The following is a 20,893-nucleotide window of genomic DNA, read 5'->3' on the forward strand; positions in this document are numbered from 1 at the left end:
TTTAGGTCATTGACCCACTAAAAGAAAAATTCTGTGTTTCTCCTCCATTCTGGCTTCCAAATTGTGGGGGGGGGGGGAGTGTTTCCCACATCAATCAATTCTCCAACCCCTTGGGCACCAACTGGGTGTCCTACAATTTAACTCAATTCTGACACTGTCTATCTGAAGTTAGTGTCAGATACCACAGGTTAAAGACTCAGTTCCATAAGACTTCCCCCCACCCACTCCCCACACCAGTCTCAAGTCCCAGCTTGTGACCTGTATTTTTAACCAACTGGTTATAAATTGGGGGTTTCCACAACCCCTTCCTTGGTTTGATCATTTGCTAGAACAGCACACAGAACTCAGGAAAACAGTTTACTTATTAGATTACTGGTTTATTATAAAAGGATACAACTCAGGAACAGCTGGATGAAAGAGATGTATAAGGCAAAATATGGGAAGTAGTGCCGAGCTTCCGTGCCTTCTGTAGGCACATCACCCAGCACCTCCACATCTTTACCAACCAGGGAGCTCTCCAAACCCCATAGTTTACAGATTTTTATGGAGGCTTCATCACATAGGCGTGATCAATTATTAACTCAATCTCAAGTCCCTCTTCCCTCCTTAGAGGGTGAGAGGTGAGGCTGAAAGTTTCAAGCTCCTTATCATAGCTTCGTCTTTCTGATGTCCAGCCCCCTTCCTGAAGCTATGCAGGAGATCACCAAGAGTCTCCTCATTAGAACAAAAGATGCTCTGATATCACCCAGGAAATTCCAAGAGATTTAGGAGCTCTATGTCAGAAGCCAGGGTCAAAGACCAAACATAAGAACAAAAGATGTTGGGCTTCCCTGGTGGCGCAGTGGTTGAGAATCTGCCTGCTAATGCAGGGGACACGGGTTCAAGCCCTGGTCTGGGAAGATCCCACATGCCACGGAGCGGCTGGGCCCGTGAGCCACAATTGCTGAGCCTTTGTGTCTGGAGCCTGTGCCCCGCAATGGGAGGGGCCGCGATGGAGAAAGGCCCGCGCACCGCGATGAAGAGCGGTCCCCGCACCGCGATGAAGAGTGGCCCCTGCTTGCCGCAACTGGAGAAAGCCCTCGCACGAACCGAAGACCCAACACAGCCAAAAAAAAAAAAGAACAAAAGATGCTCTTAGTACCTTTGTCTCTTAGGAAATTACAGAAGTTTTAGGCACTCTGGCCAGGAGCTAGAGACAAAGACATATATATATATATATATATATATATATATATATATATATATATATATATATATGTATGTATTTCTTACCATATCTTAATATCACACCCACTTAGGGATAATTTTTGTATATGGAGTAAGGTACGATTTCACCCTCATTCTTTCACATTTGGTTATCCAGTTGTCCCAGAACATTTTTTTTTTTTTAATTTTATTTATTTATTTATTTATATTTGGCTGTGTTGGGTCTTCGTTTCCGTGCGAGGGCTTTCTCTAGTTGCGGCAAGTGGGGGCCACTCTTCATCGCGGCGCGCGGGCCTCTCACTATCGCGGCCTCTCTTGCTGCGGAGCACAGGCTCTAGACGCGCAGACTCAGCAATTGTGGCTCACGGGCCTAGTCGCTCCGTGGCATGTGGGATCTTCCCAGACCAGGGCTCGAACCCGTGTCCCCTGCATTGGCAAGCAGATTCTCAACCACTGCGCCACCAGGGAAGCCCCGAGAACATTTTTTGAAGAGACTGTTCTATTATCCCTGTTGAACAGTCTTGGACCCTTGTCTAAAATTAATTGGTCATAGGTGTTTGGGTTTATTTCTGGACTCTGTATTCCATCCCATAAATCTATATGTCTATCATTATGCCAGTACCACACTATTTTGACTACTGTAGCTTTGTAGTAGTTTTTGAAATCAGGACGTATGAGTCCTTCAGTGTTTTCAAAATTCTTTTGTCTATTCAGGCTCCCTTGAAGTTCCATATAAATTTGAGAATTAGCTTTTCCATTTCTGGGGGAAGGGGGAAGGCCATTGTAATTTTGATAGAGACTGCACTGAATCTGTAGATCACTTTGGGGAGCATTGTAATCTTAAGTCTTCTAATCCATGAACCTGGGATGACTTTCTGTTTATTTAGGTCTGCAATTTCTTTCAGCAACATTTTGTAATTGTTAGTGTACAAGTTTTTTACCTCCTTGGTTAAATTTATTCTTAGATATTTTATTCCTTTGGATGCTGTTTTAAGTGGGATTGTTTTCTTAGTTTCTTCTTTGGATTGGTCATTGTTGGTAGGTAGAAACACAGCTGATTTTTGTGCTGATGTTGTACCTGTAACTTCGCTGACTTCATTTATTAGCTCTAGTAGTTTTTTTAAAAATAGATTTTATGGACTTTTCTATATATGGAATCGTGTCATCTGCAAAAAGAGTTTTACTTCTTTCTTATTTGGATGCCTTTTATTTCTTTTTCTTGCCTAATTGTGCCGGCTAAGACTTCTAGTACATTGTTGTATAGCAGTGGTTAAAGTGGACATCCTTGTCTTGTTTCTGTTCTTAGGGGAATGTTTTCTGTCTTTCACCATTGAATGTGATGTTAGCTGTGGGTTTTTCATATATGCCCTTTATCATGTAAAGTAAGTTTTCTTCTTTTCCTAGTTTGCTAAGTGTTTTTACCATGAAAGGGTGTTAAATTTAACAACTGCTTTTCCTGCATCTATTGCAGTAAACCTGTGGGGTTCCCCCCTACCTTGGTCTATTAATGTGGCATATTACATTGAATTTTTTTTTGTGTTAAACCACCCTTGCATTCTTAGAATAAAATCCCAGTTGTTCATGGTTTATAGTCCTTTTAATGTACTGCTGGATTCAGCCTGCCAGTATTTTGTTGAGGGTTTTTGTGTCTGTATTCATAAGAGATATTGGTCTGTAGTTTTCTTACAGTATCTTTGTCTGACCTTGGTATCAGGGTAATGCTGGCCTCATAGAACGTGTTAGGAAGTGTTCCCTTTTCTTCTGTTTTTTTGGAGGAGTTTGAGTAGGATTGATGTTAAAATGTTTAGTAAAATTCACCAGTGAAACTGGACCTGGTTCTTTGTTTGGAGGTTTTTGATTACTGGTCCAGTCTCTTGTTGGACCTGTTAAAGATCTGTTGAGATTTTCTATTTCTTCTTGAGTCAGTTTTAGTAATTTGTATGTTTCTGGGAATTTTTCTTTTTTGTCTAGATTATCTATTTTGTTGGCATACATTGTCTGCAGTATTCTCCTGAGTCCTTTAATCTCTATAAGGTTGGTAGTAATGTCCTTGCTTTCATCTGATTTTAGTTATTTACATCTGCTCATCTTTTTCTTTAGTCAGTCTAGTCTAGCTTAAGGTTTGTCTATTTTGTTGATCTTTTCAAAGAACCAATTTTTGGCTTTGATGATTCTGTTTTTCTGTTCTCTATGTTGTTCATCTCAGCCCTAATCCAGTATAATTTCCTTCCTTCCTTCTGCTGGATTTGGGTTTAGTTTGCTCTTTTTCTAGTTTCTTAATAAAGTTGATTTGAGATTCTTTTAATATAGCATTTATAAATTTCCTGCTTGAGTATGGCATTCTCTACATCCCCTAATTTTGGCAGGTGGTATTTTCTTTTTCATTTGTCTTCAGATTTTTCTTAATTTCCTTAGTGCTTTCTTCTTTGACTTATTGGTTCTTTAAGAGTCAGTTTAATTCACACGTACTTGTGAATTTTCCAGTTTCCCTTCTATTATTAATTTCTAGCTTCATTCCACTGTGTTCAGAGAGAATACTTCATAAAATTCGATCCTTTTCAATTTATTGAGAGTTGGTTTTGGCCTAAAATTTGGTCTGTCCTGAAAAATGTTCCATATGCCATTTAGAATAATGTACATTCTGCTGTTGTTGAGGGGGAAAGGATATGCTAACTCTTCTAAATGCCTTCACCAGCACTACTAGGGAAGCCACTTGTGCCCTGCCCTTGAGGGTTGAAACAATGGCCAGCCTCTGTGCTGGCCCCTCAGTGAATTTTCAGGCAGATCATGTCATACAGCCCTAATTTTTTGGAGGACAGGATCCCTGTTGCCCACCTGGCATCAGCAAGCTGCACCAGAAACATGGGCCACTGTCCCCAAAGCTGCCCTTTCCAGAGATGGGAGATGATGAATGGTAATAACGAGCCACTCTGCAAAATGCCAAAATTCACCAAAGGTTACTGGCCTCTTTCTTCATTAGGTGCTCGCTTGGATGCTACAGGCATTTGACTAGATTCCATAGTTCCAAAAAGGTTAATTCAGACTGTTTGCCAGCCCAATAGTTGTTTGGGTGGAGGGACCGATTCCTGGATCTTCCTACTCTACCATCTTCCATGATGTCACTCACATATATGTTTTTATTTTAGACAGTTGTAATCTTTTGAAAATAATAGTTTTATAATCTGCCTCATACATAGCATGTTTAATGTTATTGTATATTTACCTAATATACAATATATTATTGTATATCAAATATATTATTTGATGTCACAAATAATATAGCAGTCTATTTTGAAAAAGAGTGGACAGAGTTGTAGAATTCTAAGTAAGAAATTACATTTGATAAACCATGTTATATTTTGACCGCTTTCTTTAGGTACCTTTTCACCAGCACTTGCCCAGTAATTTCCAAACTGGCCCTCTGCTTCCTTTTTCATTTTATTTTCCAAGTCACAGAAGAAAAAATACTGGAGGATGGTGGTTGCCAGGGGCTAGGGGTAGGAGGAAATGATACATTGTGGTTCAATGGGTATAAAGTTTCAGTTAAGCAAGGTGGTAAAGTTGTAGAGCTCTGCTTATAATTAACAATACTGTGATGTACACTTAAAATTTTGTTAAGAGGGTAGATCTCATGTTATGTATTCTTACCACGAATAAGAAAAATAGGGAATTCCCTGGCAGTCCAGTGGTTAGTTAGGACTTGGTGCTTTCACTACTGGGGCCCAGGTTCAATCCCTGGTCAGGGAACTAAGATCCTGCAAGCCAAGTGGCGCGACCAAAAAAAAGAAAAGAAGAAAAAGAAAATGAATCGAAATGATAGCATTAACAAAAATGCTGGTGAAATATACCTAACAATGAAGTCATCTGCCAGCTTGAAAGAAAAAAATGTAAGGTAGCCTGATGGAAGAAAGTATAAAAAAGAGTTGAGTCTGCTGTTGGAGACAATGAAAGAGTGCATCAGGATCAGGGAGAACCATGCAATAAGCACTTATAAGACTGATTATGTAGCCAAATTGAGCCAAGAGGAAACTTGGGGTGATTGGGCATCATATACTGTTACTCTGTGGCTTTCTGTGTTTAGCTGCTGCCCCCTAAAGTGCAATAAATAAATAAAAATAATAGGTTAAAAAAATTAGGGATGAAACAATGTGATTTTTGACTGTACTGACATAATTCCCTTACAAACCAGTTGCACGTGAGCTAATTCATGTATTGAAATGTTTTGTAGCAGAATAGTACTAGTAATTTTCTACCTTTTCTGTGTTTGTCCGGCCTTCTCTCTTTCTACTATCAATGTCCAGGTTTCAACCTTCACCATCTCTCATTTGTTCTGTTATCTTCCAGACATGTGTTCCCTTCTGATTGCTCTTCTAATTAACTTATTCTTTATAATGCTACAAGAACTGTCTGTTGGGCTTCCCTGGTGGCGCAGTGGTTGAGAATCTGCCTGCCAATGCAGGGGACACAGGTTCGAGCCCTGGTCTGGGAAGATCCCACATGCCGTGGAGCAACTAGGCCCATGAGCCACGATTACTGAGCCTGCGCGTCTGGAGCCTGTGCTCTGCAACAAGAGAGGCCACGACAGTGAGAGGCCCGCGCACTGCGATGAAGAGTGGCCCCCGCTTGCCGCAACTAGAGAAAGCCCTCACACAGAAATGAAGACCCAACACAGCCATAAATAAATAAATAAATAAATAAAAATTAAAAAAAAAAATAAGAACTGTCTGTTGAAAACATTAAATCTGATCAAATCAGTTTCCATCATTAGAGCCTGTTTCTCAGACTCTTAGTGTGTGCAAATCATTCTTCATGGTCTCTGTTTTCATACTTTTTCATTTTCCCTCTTTTGCTGTATGGTAGCTTTTTTTTTTTTTTTTTTAAGGGGAACTTTTATTTTTATTTATTTATTTTTGGCTGCATTGATCTTTGTTGCTGTGCCGGCTTTCTCTAGTTGCGGTGAGCAGGGGCTACTCTTCATTGCGGTGCGTGGGCTTCTCATAGCAGTGGATTCTCTTGTTGTGGAGCACGAGCTCTAGGCATGTGGGCTTCAGTTGTTGCGGCACGAGGGCTCGGTAGTTGTGGCTCGCGGGCTCTAGAGCTCAGGCTCAGTAGTTGTGGCGTATGGGTTTAGTTGCTCCGTGGCATGTGGGATCCTCCTGGACCAGGGCTCGAACCCGTGTCCCCTGCATTGGCAGGCAGATTCTTAACCACTGCGCCACCAGGGAAGCCCGGTAGCGGTTTTCTTCATACCATATTTTGGAAAGTATGCCTTTAGTTTTCAACTCTATTGTTGGTTACCTTTAGGACTGCAAATAACAAATTTTTAAGCCTACATATGTTAATTTATCAACGTCCCCCAAAATTTTATCAGGTGACTCCTACTATAAAAGATGAGTATTAGTTTATGAATTTCCTTTTGTGTTTCCTCTGCTTCTTGTCATTTTCATCTCCCAATTTTTGTTAGAATACTGTGTGAAATAGGTACCATCCTAATTTTTGCAACACTTTGTAACTTTGTAGTCTTTTTCAGAACTATTAAATTTACATTCTATTCTAGCACCTTAGTAAATTGTCACATATATTTATGTGCTTAAATGGATTTGTTGTCCATCTCTTATTTTTTGATGCCACTGTTTCTGTGAGTTCTTTATTTTGATGTAGCAAAGGATAAGTCTGTATGGCTTATAGTGCACTAAATTTTTTTTTCCTGGAAGTACAATGAAACCTGATCAAATTTAGGTCTTTATGTCAGGATACTTGTTATATCTTTAGTTATATTTTTTCTTATTCTGTTGTCTTTCTCAAAGACTGTTCTGTTTATTGTTGATATGTTTATTAGTTCTGCTGTTATATTTGCCTTGTCTATTTTTTCTTTCCTTAACTATGCTACCTTTTCTTTTCAGTATCATTTTGATCATAAGAATTTTATTTTTCTTGAGAATGTGAAGCAGTTCTTTCTGAAATTTTCTTCTGTTTCCTGTGATAAATATTAATCCTGAATGGATTTTTCATCTTTCTTTTGACTACATGGGTATAGTTTGAATGGTTTTGTTATGCCTTAGAAAGCCTAGTAGAGCTTCTCTTTGGTTTTGTAAATAGATGGAAGACCTTTAAACCCCACCCCACCTGCCTGCAGCTTCAGGATGAGCTAATCTGTTACTTTGGAGGTCTGGGACTTTATAAAGCATTGTATGGTGGCAATAGTGGTGGTGCTAAGTTTAGGAGTGAGATTGGCCTACTTGTAATTTTCTTAGTCTTGCTTTTTCTAATTCTTTTTGGCCTTCCTTTTGGCTAAAGGACAAGATGTAGGACCTTGTCACTTGCTCCCGCCCTGATAAAGTATTGTTCGGCCACCAGAGGAAGGGATGCTTCAGCTAGGACGTTCTACATCTTTTCCTTTATCACATCTGTGTCCCCATCCACCAAGTTGGAGGGTACCTGGGAAAATTTCTCAGCATGCTACATATGGATTCTGGAGTTGGTCTTCCGGTTTGCACTAACTTATTCAGTATCTGAATGATAGTTTTTTGTTTTTTTTGTTTTTTTTTTTTTATATTTATTTTTGGCTGTGTTGGGTCTTCGTTTCTGTGCGAGGGCTTTCTCTAGTTGTGGCAAGCGGGGGCCACTCTTCATCGCGGTGCGCGGGCCTCTCACTGTCGTGGCCTCTCTTGTTGCGGAGCACAGGCTCCAGACGCGCAGGCTTAGTAGTTGTGGCTCACGGGCCTAGTTGCTCTGCGGCATGTGGGATCTTCCCAGACCGGGGCTCGAACCCGTGTCCCCTGCATTGGCAGGCAGATTCTCAACCGCTGCGCCACCAGAGAAGCCCTGAATGATAGTTTTTAATAAAGCTTTATGGTATAGGTTTGAGGTATTTTCCTGGTTTAAGGATATTTTAACTTTTTAATTTTCTTTAGTTTTTAGGGAGGCATATTCTGCAAACCTACAACTATGCCATCATCTTTCCTGGAAGTCTCATAAGTACTAGAAAGAATTTTTAGGATTTAAAAAAAGGCATTATTTAAACTGAAATCTTTATTTTCTATCTAGCTATGGATCAGTTCTGCAGAAAAATGCATACATTCAAAACTTTGCACAATGTTAAGGTGTTTACTTCCTCTAGGACACTCTTTAAATGAATAATATCTGATATTGCAAACTTTCTTATTTGGAGTTTCTATAGGGATGTCAGCATCAGAAGTCTCCTAAGATAGTGAACCTGAAACTTTAGTATTCATAAGAAACTCTTGAGGAATTGGTTTAAAATGCAGATTTCTGTACCCTCTTCCCAGAAAATCTGAGTCAGTGGATTCGAGAATCTTTCTAGCTTACCCTGATGCAGGTGGTCCACAGTTCACCTTTGAGTAATGCTATCTTAAGTGTTAAAATAATCAGATTTAATTATGAGATATATATTTTAGGTAACTAGGGCATTTCAGGCTATCCCATGGAGCTGAATAGTTGACAGCTGCTTTCCTTGGCTTCTAGAGGACGTACTATTCACCAAGATAGATATTCTTGCCATTTTCTTCTCTTAAACCCGAAGCTCAGTTTCCCAAACTTTGGGATTTTTGTATATTGGGAAAATCTTCACATCTTCACTTACCACACACACACACACGAAATATCACACAGGTTGCCAGTTTTTTATTTTGCTGAATGAGGGCATTAAAAATAAATAACAATGAAGGACATTTTTAACACCTCTTATCACCACCACCAAAGATATAAGTAAATAAAAATGTAGGAAGAACACAACCTCATAATACCGATAGTCTTGTTTGTTTGTTTTTTTAAAGATAACTTTTTTTTTTTTGCTGTGTTGGGTCTTCGTCGATGCGTGCGGACTCTCTCTAGTTGCAGTGAGCGGGGGCTACTCTTCGTTGCCATGTGGGGGCTTCTCATTGTGGTGGCTTCTCTTGTGGAGCACGGGCTCTAGGCACGTGGGCTTCAGTAGTTGTGGCTCACGGGCTGTAGAGCACAGGCTCGGCAGTTGTGGTGCACGGGCTTAGTTGCTACGCAGCATGTGGGATCTTCCCGAACCAGGGCTCGAACCCGTGTCCCCTGCCTTGGCAGGCAGATTCTTAACCACTGCGCCACCAGAGAAGCCCTGCCAATAGTCTTTTAAATTGAACACATTTAGCTCTATGCAAAACCCACTCTGTTTTCCACTTAAAAAAAAAAAAATCTACTTAACTACAAATTAATGAATACTTTCTCATGGATGGCATTTAAGAACTGCTGTTTAGTACTTGAAACGGTTCATTGTAAGAGGCACTACCTGAATACAGTGAGTAGACATGTATCTCATATCCTCTGTTTTCTCACCAGTTCGGTCCTTTGGTACAGAAGACAGACCAACAGATCGTCCAATACCACCTCGAGATGAAGTCTTTGAATACATTATATTCCGTGGGAGTGATATTAAAGATCTCACTGTTTGTGAGCCACCAAAACCACAATGTTCTTTGCCTCAGGACCCAGCTATCGTTCAGGTAACATAGTAAATTTGTCTTGGAGTTCAACTAAATTTCATGCACGTAACTAGCCTTGGATTTTGCCTCTCCTTGTTTTTGTTTTTTAAATTTCCTCGATTAAATGTTCATATAGCTTATTACCATTTTCTAGTTACCTGGATACCCAAAATAACTGAATAATGTTCTCATCCAGGTTTTTCTCTTTAGATAATAAGTTGGGACTAAATAGAGTAAGAAATAGCTGAGGAATTAATTTTTATCAAAAGTTACTTTCTGATTTCAACAATGGTTAACATAGCTAACATTTATTGAGATCTAACTTTATAAGAAGCACTATTCAAAGCACTGCACATACAATAGGACAATCCTCACAACACCCTCTCAGCTTGGTATTATAGTTATTCTCATTTTTATAATCCTCATTTTTATAAGTGAGGAAATTGAAGTAGACCCATAATTTGAACAGACCCAGGAATTCTGGCTCTAGAATCCAGGATCTATGCCACTATATTATTCACATGTGGTTCATATTACAAACCAGGGTGGTGATGGCTACTCTTAGGTAAGATGACTAAGTTTAACGAAAAAAATGCTAAATCACATTATATATTATATGTTTGTTATAGAATACATGCAATGCACAAACATAAAAGGATTTTAACATGTACAGATACGTTGTTCAATTCCCTAAATAAAGTATTAAAGAAGACGATCCTAAGTATTCTCATTAAGAGAAGTTTTTTTTTAATCAGTTAATTTATTTATTTGTTTTTATTTTTGTCTGTGTTGGGTCTTCGTTGCTGTGCGCAGGTTTTCTCTAGTTGCGGCGAGTGGGGGCTACTCTTCGTTGTGGTGCACGGGCTTCTCATTGTTGTGGCTTCTCTTGTTGCAGAGCACAGGCTCTAGGTGCACAGGCTTCAGTAGTTGTGGTGCACGGGCTTAGCTGCTCCATGGCATGTGGGATCTTCCCGGACGAGGGATTGAACCCATGTCCCCTGCATTGGCAGGCAGATTCTTAACCACTGTGCCTACCAGGGAAGCCCGAGGAATTGTAAAATTTGTATATTTTATTTAAAACAGAAACACATGATGTCTAAACGATTGTAAATTATGAATTAAAGAAGATGTTCATTATAGTACCTGTTTATATGTTAATTGGAAGCACATAGAAACTCTGAATTTCTACTATAGCATCAGAGGAAGCAGGTTAACATAAGAGTATTTTTAGTTGCAGGCATAGATGGTTAAAAACTTTGTGGCCCCCATATGGTTTTCCTGCTGAATCCATTTTCTTCTCAAGTTTTTTTCTTGTCAGAAGTCTTTGGTCATTTGCAGTAAAATATGCTTGTTGGTTTTTTTTAACTTCCTCTTTTTTATGCTGTGAGTGATAAAAATCTTAGGTTTTCACAAAACTGACTATTAAAATATATATTATCTTGCATAGAATGTGCCTTCCAGCTATTAAAAGGAAATACCTAATGAACTCTTCTGAAGAAAATATTAAGTGCTATATAAAATTAAAATGGGAAAAAAAAGAGAAAGTACCTTTTAACATTTACTTACTATTTTTCTGAATATAAGATAAGCTTTTTATTAAGAAATAATAAATTTGGTTCTTGCAACATAAACTGGAGAAATTCTCTACTCTTATCTATCCCCTGCTTTTTAAGTCTTAGTTTTGAGGAATTAAGTCTGAAAGAATCCTGAGAAAATGTGAACGTCTTAAATGGAGGGAGAAGAGACACATTCTCATAGAAATAGCTGCCTACACCGAAGAGCGATGTTACCGGACTCTCATATCTTTTGATAACTCTCCAGGGAACAACTTATTTAATCAATCAGTTTTATGGAATGAGAATAACCTAGAGAGCACAATTCAAAATGATTTTTAAAAACTTCTTCCAACCACTGTAAATTTTGGCTTTTGATCTTTTGATTCATTCGTTCAGTAGTATTTATTGAATACCTGCCATGTGTCTGACACTAGCAGCAAACATACAGACAGGGTTCTGCCATCAGTGAACTTGTATCCTGGTGGCTGTTAGTACACTTCATATTTATATTATAAAACATTTTATGTTAAGATAAATTAATGTATAAAAGTTTATGTATATACATATTAATATATTTATATGTATATATTTTAGGTTTAGTAAGAAGCTTTTTATAAAGTGCTCTTTAACGTAATAATAACTATATTTATAAGTGTAAGTAGTAAGTGGTTTTGTACAGGATAGTTTGTTTCTGCATTTCTTTCCCATAAATTTAATAGTATACCTCAAGTGATTGAAAATAAGAGTAAAATCAAAAGTCAGATGTCTTACTTATGTCACCACCAGACTGAAACTTAGTACTATAACGAAATTTGATTTTTCTCATATTTTTTCTTTAAGCAAAGTTAGTTTACTTATTCGGGTAACTTTTCTTCGGTTCTTTCCTAAATCTGTTGTAAAACTGAACTCAGAGGAAGAGTTCATTATAGAAAAAAGCATTTATAAATCACATTGCGTACAATTGACACATGTACATAAATACTGCAATCAGGTTATTCAGCTGTTTTAACATTAAATGCATGTTGCAAGTTGTTATAATTGCTTTTGTGTCTAGTAGTTGTAATTTAATAGTTTTCTTTAAAATGTAAATATCCGAATTTCTTTCCATTATGTACATATTGTTTAGAGCCTGGAAAATTAACCCATGATCTTTTCTTCAGTCTTCACTAGGCTCATCTACTTCTTCATTCCAGTCAGTGGGCTCCTATGGACCTTTCGGCAGGATGCCAACATACAGTCAATTCAGTCCAAGTTCATTAGTTGGGCAGCAGTTTGGGGCTGTTGGTGTTGGTATGTTGTGCTTTTTTCCTTTTTTTTCTTTCTTTTTTGTAATTTCCTTGTCTTTACCACAAAGATATATAAAACCACAAATTTTCAGACATATTGTTTGGTGTTCCTTTTGTAGCCTATTATTTTAAAGACTATTATAATGTCCTTAATGATTAGTGGTTCTATAAAGGCCATCTCTTAGAATGCTAACATTTTTTTAAAATCTAGATATATCCAATTACCAAATTTTATTGAATGTTATTTTAAATTTACATAAGATATATCCATTTAAAATAAGCATTTTTTCCAACATTGTGGGTTTTCAAAAAGGGAAGTAGAGATAATGCCATTATTAGGGAGCAGTATCAATATATAACACTATAAGGAGAAAATATAGGAGGGCTAGGCTAATAACAGTCCTATTTATGATTGGAGGACAAAGGCTATCATGTGCAAAAGCCAGGTATAATCAGATCAGATTTTTTTGTGTTTATTTTTATAGTTGTACATTTTAGCTCTTAAGTACACCTTTATTGAAATTTCCACAGTAAAGAAGAGTTTTAAATCTCAAACTCTAGCCCTTAATCTTTTTTAATTCCATTGAAATAATCACTTATCAGTTTATTTCACTGATCACAAATCCAGTTTCAGTTTTATCTTGAAACTCATTAGTATGTTAACAGGTTGTGTTAAAATTAATTCCTTTCTATGAATATTTTTTATATAGTTGTGACTTTCCAAGTATGTAAATGTTTTACTTATTCACAAAATAAAAAACAATGGGAAAAAAGTAAATCCAAAAATTGAATGAATACAAACAGAAACAACTGGTACTACGTATATATCAGATAACATAACCACACAGAAATAAGAACTATATATAGAAGAACTATATATAGAGAGAACTATATATAGTATTTAGAAGTAGTTAAACAAGGAGGAGGAAAACTGTAGCGTTGATTAAGGTGGCAGATGTTTTTTAGAAACGGAATTAACTCAGATTAGTTTGTGTTGGTACAAATTAAGCCAGATTTTAATTTAAGCCTTTTGTTTTCATTTTCTGTGCCTAGTATTCTGATGTAAAGAGAAAGTTTAAATAAATCAAGATTACACTATTGCTGTTTGGGGGGAATTTTTTCTATTTTAATTTTCATAGTTTTATTTGCAATTTATATCATGAAGGGTTAATATCCTGAATATCTAAAGAGCTTCTAAAAATAAAGCTCTACAATCCAACAGAAAAATTTGTAAAGATTAGAAACTGACTTTGCCTTTTTCAGAAAAAAAATAAATACAAATGGTGCTCAAACATGGAAAGATGCTTAAATCTTGCTTATGATAAGAGATATACAACTTAAATCATCACCAAGACACCATTTCTCACTATCAATTTGACAAAAACCCAAAAGTCTGAATATATTCTGTTTTGGCAAGATTGTGAAGAAAGAGATATTCTCATACTTTGAAAGGAATGATGCACTGCGTAGAATTAAAGCACTGTTGTTTTTTTTAAGATGATGCACAAATAATTTTTATGTGCAAAGATTAGGTCATTACTGACTTTAATTAGGAAAAATTAATTATCTCACAATAAACTGAAACATCAAAACAGCCATGACATGCTAAGTCTCATACTACTCTTGTGGGCAAGATGGAGGCATAGTGGCTGAACATGGGTTCAGCCAGTGGGTACATTTTAGCTGCTTAAATAGCAGAACCATATTGGACAGTGATTCTCTTAGGTCTCTAGTGTTTTGTACACATTAATTTTTAATCACTGAGTTTAATGAATACTTAACATGCTTATGAACTTTAAAGTTAGCATAGGGACTTCCCTGGTTGTCCAGTGGTTAAGAATCTGCCTTCCAATGCAGGGGACACGGGTTCGATCTCTGGTCGGGGAACTAAGATGTCACATGCCGCGGGACAACTAAGCCCGCACACCGCAACTACTGAGCACACGGGCCACAGCTAGAGAGCCCGCACACTACAACTACAGAGCCCACGTGCTCTGGAGCCCACACGCTGCAACAAGGAGCCCACGCTGCAGTGGAGGATCCCACATGCCGCAATGAAGGTCCCATGTGTTGCACCTGAGACCTGACACAGCCAAAAATAAATAAATAAATAAATAAAGTTAGCATAAACCAGGAGGGTGTTTCATACGTTAAGGATGACAGACTAAGGATTGTTAAAGATCTACTTGGGGGCAATTCCCTGGCAGTCCATTGGTTAGGACTCCCTGCCTCCACTGCAGGGGGCACAGGTTTGATCCCTGGTCAGGGAACTAAAATCCCTCATGCCACGTGGTACAGCCTAAATAAATAAATATATATATATATATATATATCTACTTTGGTAATGTGTAAAGGAATTAAACATTCCAATTAAAAAGCAGAGATCATCAAACTGAATTTTTTTTAAAAAGACCCTGCTATGTGATGTTTATAAGAGATGAATTAAAAGACAGAAAGTTAAAGAACAGAAAAAGGCATGACATAACCATACAAACACTAATAACAAGAAAACTATGTTAGGAAAATTAACATCAGACAAAGCAGCTTAAAGATCAGGAGTACTGCCAAAGATAAAGAAGGATTCTTTATAACGGTACATCAGGAAGCTGTAACAATCCTAAATGTGTATGTAACTTTTATAAAATAGTACACCAACACCAACAATTGCAGAATATAGATTCTTTTAAGTAAATATTGATCAATCAATGGGATAGAGCAAATCCTGGTCCATAAAACGAGTTACATTAAATTCAGAAGGATTGAAATCATATGTGGTATCTTCTCAAACCACAAAGAAATTAAATTTGGAATTAATAAAGACAACTTGAAAAATATACAAATAGTTGTATATTTCTGTTTGCTCAAACAGAAATTGAGCAAACTTACAAAAATCACTAATGAATTAAGAAATCATAGGGGAAATAAGATTTTTAAATATAATGATCATAAAGTACAACGTATCAAAATTTGCGAGTGGAGCTTAAGCATTGCTTAGGGGAAATTTCATACCTTTAAATACATATATAAGAAAACAAGAATATTTAAAAATCAGTGCTCTAAGCTGTCAGCTTATTAAGAAGCTAAAAAAAAAGAAAGAAAATTAACCCAAAAGTACTAGAAGGAAGAAAAAATTTAAAGCAGAAATCAAGGAAATAGAAACAAGTCAAAAAATATAGGGCTTCCCTGGTGGCACAGTGGTTGAGAATCTGCCTGCCAATGCAGGGGACACGGGTTCGAGCCCTGGTCTGGGAAGATCCCACATGCCGCGGAGCGACTAAGCCCGTCAGCCACAATTGCTGAGCCTGCGCGTCTGGAGCCTGTGCTCCGCAACGGGAGAGGCCACGATAGTGAGAGGCCTGCGCACCGCGATGAAGAGTGGCCCCCACTTGCCGCAACTAGAGAAAGCCCTCACACAGAAACGAAGACCCAACACAGCCATAAATAAAAATAAATAAATAAAATAAAAAAAAAAAGTTTAAAAAAAAAAATATATATATATCATCAAAGCCAGGAGTTGGTTCTTTGAAAAATTTCATAAAATTAATAAGCCCCTAGCAAGACTAAACAAGGAAAAAAAGAAGACTCAAATATTGATATCAAGAATGAAAGTGTAGGCATCACTATAGATCCTAAAAGGATAATATGAAGATATTGTGAACAACTTTATGTCAACAGATTTAACATCTCAGATGAAATGGACAAATTCCTTGAAAATACAACTTTCCTAAACCAACACAAGAGGAAGTACAATCTCAGTATCACCGTGTTAAAGAAGTTGAAACTAATTTAAAATCTTCTGTAAAGAAAATTCTAGACTATTAGCTTTACTGATAAATTCTACCATTTAAGGAAGAAATAATTTTACCAATCTTACACAAACTCTTTGAGAGAATAAAGGAAGAACACTTCCTAACCAGATAACCAAGGCAAGCTGAGATACCAAAACCTAAATGGTATCTAAATGAAATCAATACAAGAAAATAAAATTACAGCTAATTTCCCTGAACATATATGTAAAAATCCTTAACATAGTATTAGCAGTGGAAGCCAGCAGTTCATAAAAAGGATATTACATCATGACATCTCAGGAATGCAAAGATGTTTTAACATTTGAAAATCATTAGTAATTTACCACATTAACAGAATAAAGGAGAAAAACTGCAATCCCAAGAGATACAGAACAGGCATTTGGTAAAATTCAATACCCATTTATCAACAACAAAGGAATAGGAGGGAATTTCCTAATCTGATCAGTGAAATGAAAAGCTTACACACATAATGGTGGGATAATGAATGCTTTTCCCTTGAGGTAAGGAATAAAGCGAAAGAATTGTCTTATTTCATGTAATGTTGTTCTAGAGGTGGCCTAGTCAGTCCAATAAGGCAAGAAAAAAATAAATAAATAAAAGATTTAGAGATTGGAAAGGCAGAACTAAAAATGTCATTATTTGAAGGTGACATGATTGTGTATGTAGAAAATACAAAGGAATATTCAAGCTACTGGAATGAATAAGTGAATTTAGCATGGTAAGGGAATACATGGTAAATATACAAAAATCAACTGTATTTTTGTATTCAGAACAGACAGTTTGGCAAACTATGGCCTGTGGACCAAATCCCACCAGCCTCCTGTTTTACTGGAATACAGCCATACCCATTTATTTACATGTGGTCTGTGGCTACTTTTACACTACAAGGGCAGAGTTGTATAGTTATAACAGAGAGCATAAGGCCTGAAAAGCCTAGACTATTTTATTTACCGTCTGGCTACTTATAGATAAAGTTTGCTGATCTAGAACAAATTATTGGTAAATGAAATATAAAATGCAACACAGCTTACAATAGCACCAATAACATCAGATACCCAGCAATGAATATAACAAAAGATAGTGTTTAAAAATCTCTATGTGGTTCTCAGTGGAGGGGAGTTCATTTTACCCCCCTCCCTCAGGGGACATTTGGTAATGCCTGGAGATATTTCTGTTTGTCACAACTGGGGGATACTACTAGCATCTAATGGGTAGAGGCCAGGGATGCTACTTAACATCCTACAACGCATGGGACAACCCCTCACAACAAAAAATTATCTGGCCCAACACGTCAGTAGTGCTGAAGTTGAGAATACTCTGCTCTACAATAAAAATCACAAAACACTGCTGAGAGAATTTAGAAATCTAAATAAATGGAGAGTTAATCCATGCTTATGGGTTAGGATATTCAGTATTATTTTTATGATGACACTTTCCCCAGAATTGGTTTACAGGTTGAACACAATCCTGATCAAAATCCCATCACACTTTAAAAATAGAAATTGACATGCTGATTCTAATATTTGTATGGAAATACAAAATCTGTAATAGCCAAGCTACTCTTGAAGAAAGAGGAAGTTTGAGGTATACACCCAATTTCAAGATTCAGAACAGGGAATTATTGATATAAGAATATAAAAATATACCAGGGTAAAGAATAGAGAGTACAGAAATAGACCTACTTAAATGCTGATTTAAGACAAAGATGCCAGTGCAGTTCAATGGAGAAGGGGAAATCTTTTTTTTTTTTTTTTTTGGTGAATGATGATTATAAATTTCACTTTTATTTTCCTGTGGATAGAAGGGGAAATCTTTTTAACAAATGATCTTGCAGCAGCTGGGTATCTATTTGGAAAAAATTAACAGTGACCCCTGCCTCACACTATACATAAAAAATAATTTGAGATAAATCAATAGCAGCAATGGCATGAGGGAGGTGGGTGTAGTATGACCGGGAACTCAGAAAAGAGACGGAGGATATAGAAGAGTTTGCTCATGGGGTTGGGTGGGTGCGGGGGGGAGACAGGCACAAGCAGTAGGAGGTTGAGTCAGAGCAGGATGGAGGTTGAATACACATCATCAGAGTGGTTTATGTCTTGGTCATTACCCAGAAATACTAGGGATAATGGGGTAGATTCAGCATCCCACAGAATTATTGAGAGCAGTAGTCTCAACATTTCTGGGGATGTTGTGGGAGGTTATGTTAGGCCTCTCCTTAGCTGGCTGGGGCTGCAGCCTGAATGGATTACACCTCTAAAGGAGTCCCATTCATTCTTATTGTCTGAGGTACTTTGCTGAGTTCTGATGCCCCGTTTTAAGAGAGATATGAACAACTAGAATTCATTAAATTAGGAGAAGTCAAAAGAGGCAAGGCTTAAAGAGCATGTGAAGGTGAGTAATTGTTGAAGGAACTAGAGTTGCTTAGCTTGGAAATGAGAAGATGTGAGGAACATGATCATAATCTTCAAGTAATTTAAAAGCAGATAGTTAAACTTCTGTTATGGAGTAGAGAGGTGTAAATGAGTAATGAGAAAAAAGGTAGGCAGATAAGGGGGAGGACCTTATAAACTAAGGTAAATAGTTTGAACTTTTTTCTTGAGGGCAGTGGAAAGCCATCAGAGAGTCCTAAGCACTGTAGTGATGTGATTATTTTTCTGTTTCATAAAAGATTATTCTCAGTACCACTTTTATATTGGATTTAGAGGTGGGGGAAGAGGGGCTATTGAAACAGTTCCTGCTAGAGAAAACCTATGTAGGTTAAATATTAAGAAGAGAGCACAGCATATGGAAAGTGATTGATCCATAAATTCTGAAGAAATGTAGAAAAGAAGATTGACATACCTAGTATAGCAAAGGTCCTTTCGAGGGATTTTGTTCCTCATATTACCAGAACTTTTTGTGGTTGCTTTAGGCAGAATGCAGCCCCACAATACTGTACTGAGGGGAGGCATTAAAATGGACTGGAGTCCATTGTCCATTGCCTTGGAAATGCTGGAAAAGCTCTTCATAGACCTGTCTGCTGATTTGGCTATTTGTGCAGATATTTGGTGTTAAGATAATTGAACCTTAATGTTGGTGTTGAATGTACCATTTCTGCTACTTCTCTGTCTAATGTACATCCTTGCTGTCCCATCTGTATAACTATCCAGGAGAGTATTGCATATGTTAAAAAAATTGTTTGCATCCAAAGATGCTGGAGTATATATGGGCTTGCTTTTCATATATGGTCAAAAATTTCTCGAATTATTTTTTGATTCAGTTTCATTAATTTCCAGTATTATTAATTTACACAGGTGCTACAGGGAGGGACAGTTATTAAAATGCTGTGTTACTTTATATAATTGAAAGGTTTAAAATTAAAAAAAAATTTTTTTTCATTCAAAAAAATTTTCTTAAAGCTGGAAGCTCCTTGACATCCTTTGGAACAGAAGCATCGAACAGCGGTGCCCTATCCCAAAGTAGTGCAGTTGGTTCTGCCTTTACACAGGATACAAGATCTCTAAAAACACAGTTATCTCAAGGTAAGCTGTTTTTTCCTTCAAAATTTTCCATTCTAAATTTCTATAGATAGTAGTCTTTCTCTGAATGTAAGAGCTTTTGCAGCTTGTAACTCACATGTATAATTTCTATTTAGTTCTTTAAAAAAATTTTTAAATTGTTGTTCAATAAGTACATTATTGAATGACTTCCACTGTTCAGACTTTTTATAATTCCTAGATCATAAAACTGAAATGGTGAACATTGTCTAAGTTTGACTTTTTTTTTTTTACAAAGCAATTACATTACTTGTATATAATACTTAAATATTACTGGTCAATCTCAGACTCACCACTGAGGATGAACTATCCTTGATGAATTTGAAATAGTAGCTGAGGAAACAAACTATTCATTATGCTGTTGCATCTTTCTTAGCATCCTCATAGAATCTAGAGCAGTGGCTCTCAGTGTGGACCACCCACAATCAAATCATCTGATCTGGAATGCTTCTTAAAAATGTAGATCCTGAGAACTGCTACATCAGAATCACTGGAGCTTGGAGATCTGCATTTTAATAAGCTTAAAGGATCCTGTTTCATTTCTTTTTAATTCTGTTTTTCCACCAACTAGTCTCATAACCTTCAGTGGTCCCAGGATTCTTTATCTTTATTTGCTGCTAAAGTGGGTGATACTGGCCCATTGCTTTATATGGATGTTTACTTTTAACTAAAACAATGTAAAGTCATTTCAGAAAGATGCTATTATAATCAGGACAGTATTTTTTAAAGCACTTGAGGGTAAAATCAAGCCAATGCTAAACATAATCCTGTGTATCTCACTTTAGATATTTTGAAATAGTTGTAGTTACTTTTATTCATATTGATTTAAAAAAACTTAATTTTTAATTTTTTAACATTCTAAGGATTTTTTGTAGGTAAAATAGAAATAACATTAAGCACACTGTATAGCACGGGAAGCTATATTCAATACCCTGTGATAAACCATAATGGAAAAGAATATGAAAAAGAATGTATATATATATATATAATATATATGTGTGTATGTATATATGTATAACTGAATCACTT

The 20,893-nt window shown here is 36.9% G+C and overlaps 1 protein-coding gene across 5 annotated transcripts in view; it reads left to right on the forward strand.

Moving 5' to 3' along the window:
• LSM14A (LSM14A mRNA processing body assembly factor) overlaps positions 1-20,893 on the forward strand; it is a 54,329-nt gene that overhangs the window by 17,059 nt on the left and 16,377 nt on the right. For all 5 annotated transcript variants that reach the window (XM_007165079.2, XM_007165076.2, XM_007165077.2 and 2 more), the window contains exons 2-4: positions 9,535-9,698; positions 12,394-12,523; positions 19,727-19,849. In XM_007165079.2, the coding sequence (XP_007165141.1) occupies positions 9,535-9,698; positions 12,394-12,523; positions 19,727-19,849 (417 nt within the window). The remainder of the gene's footprint in view (positions 1-9,534; positions 9,699-12,393; positions 12,524-19,726; positions 19,850-20,893) is intronic.

The sequence above is a fragment of the Balaenoptera acutorostrata genome, chromosome 19 (genome assembly GCF_949987535.1).
Source record: "Balaenoptera acutorostrata chromosome 19, mBalAcu1.1, whole genome shotgun sequence".
NCBI classification, from domain to species: Eukaryota; Metazoa; Chordata; class Mammalia; order Artiodactyla; family Balaenopteridae; genus Balaenoptera; species Balaenoptera acutorostrata.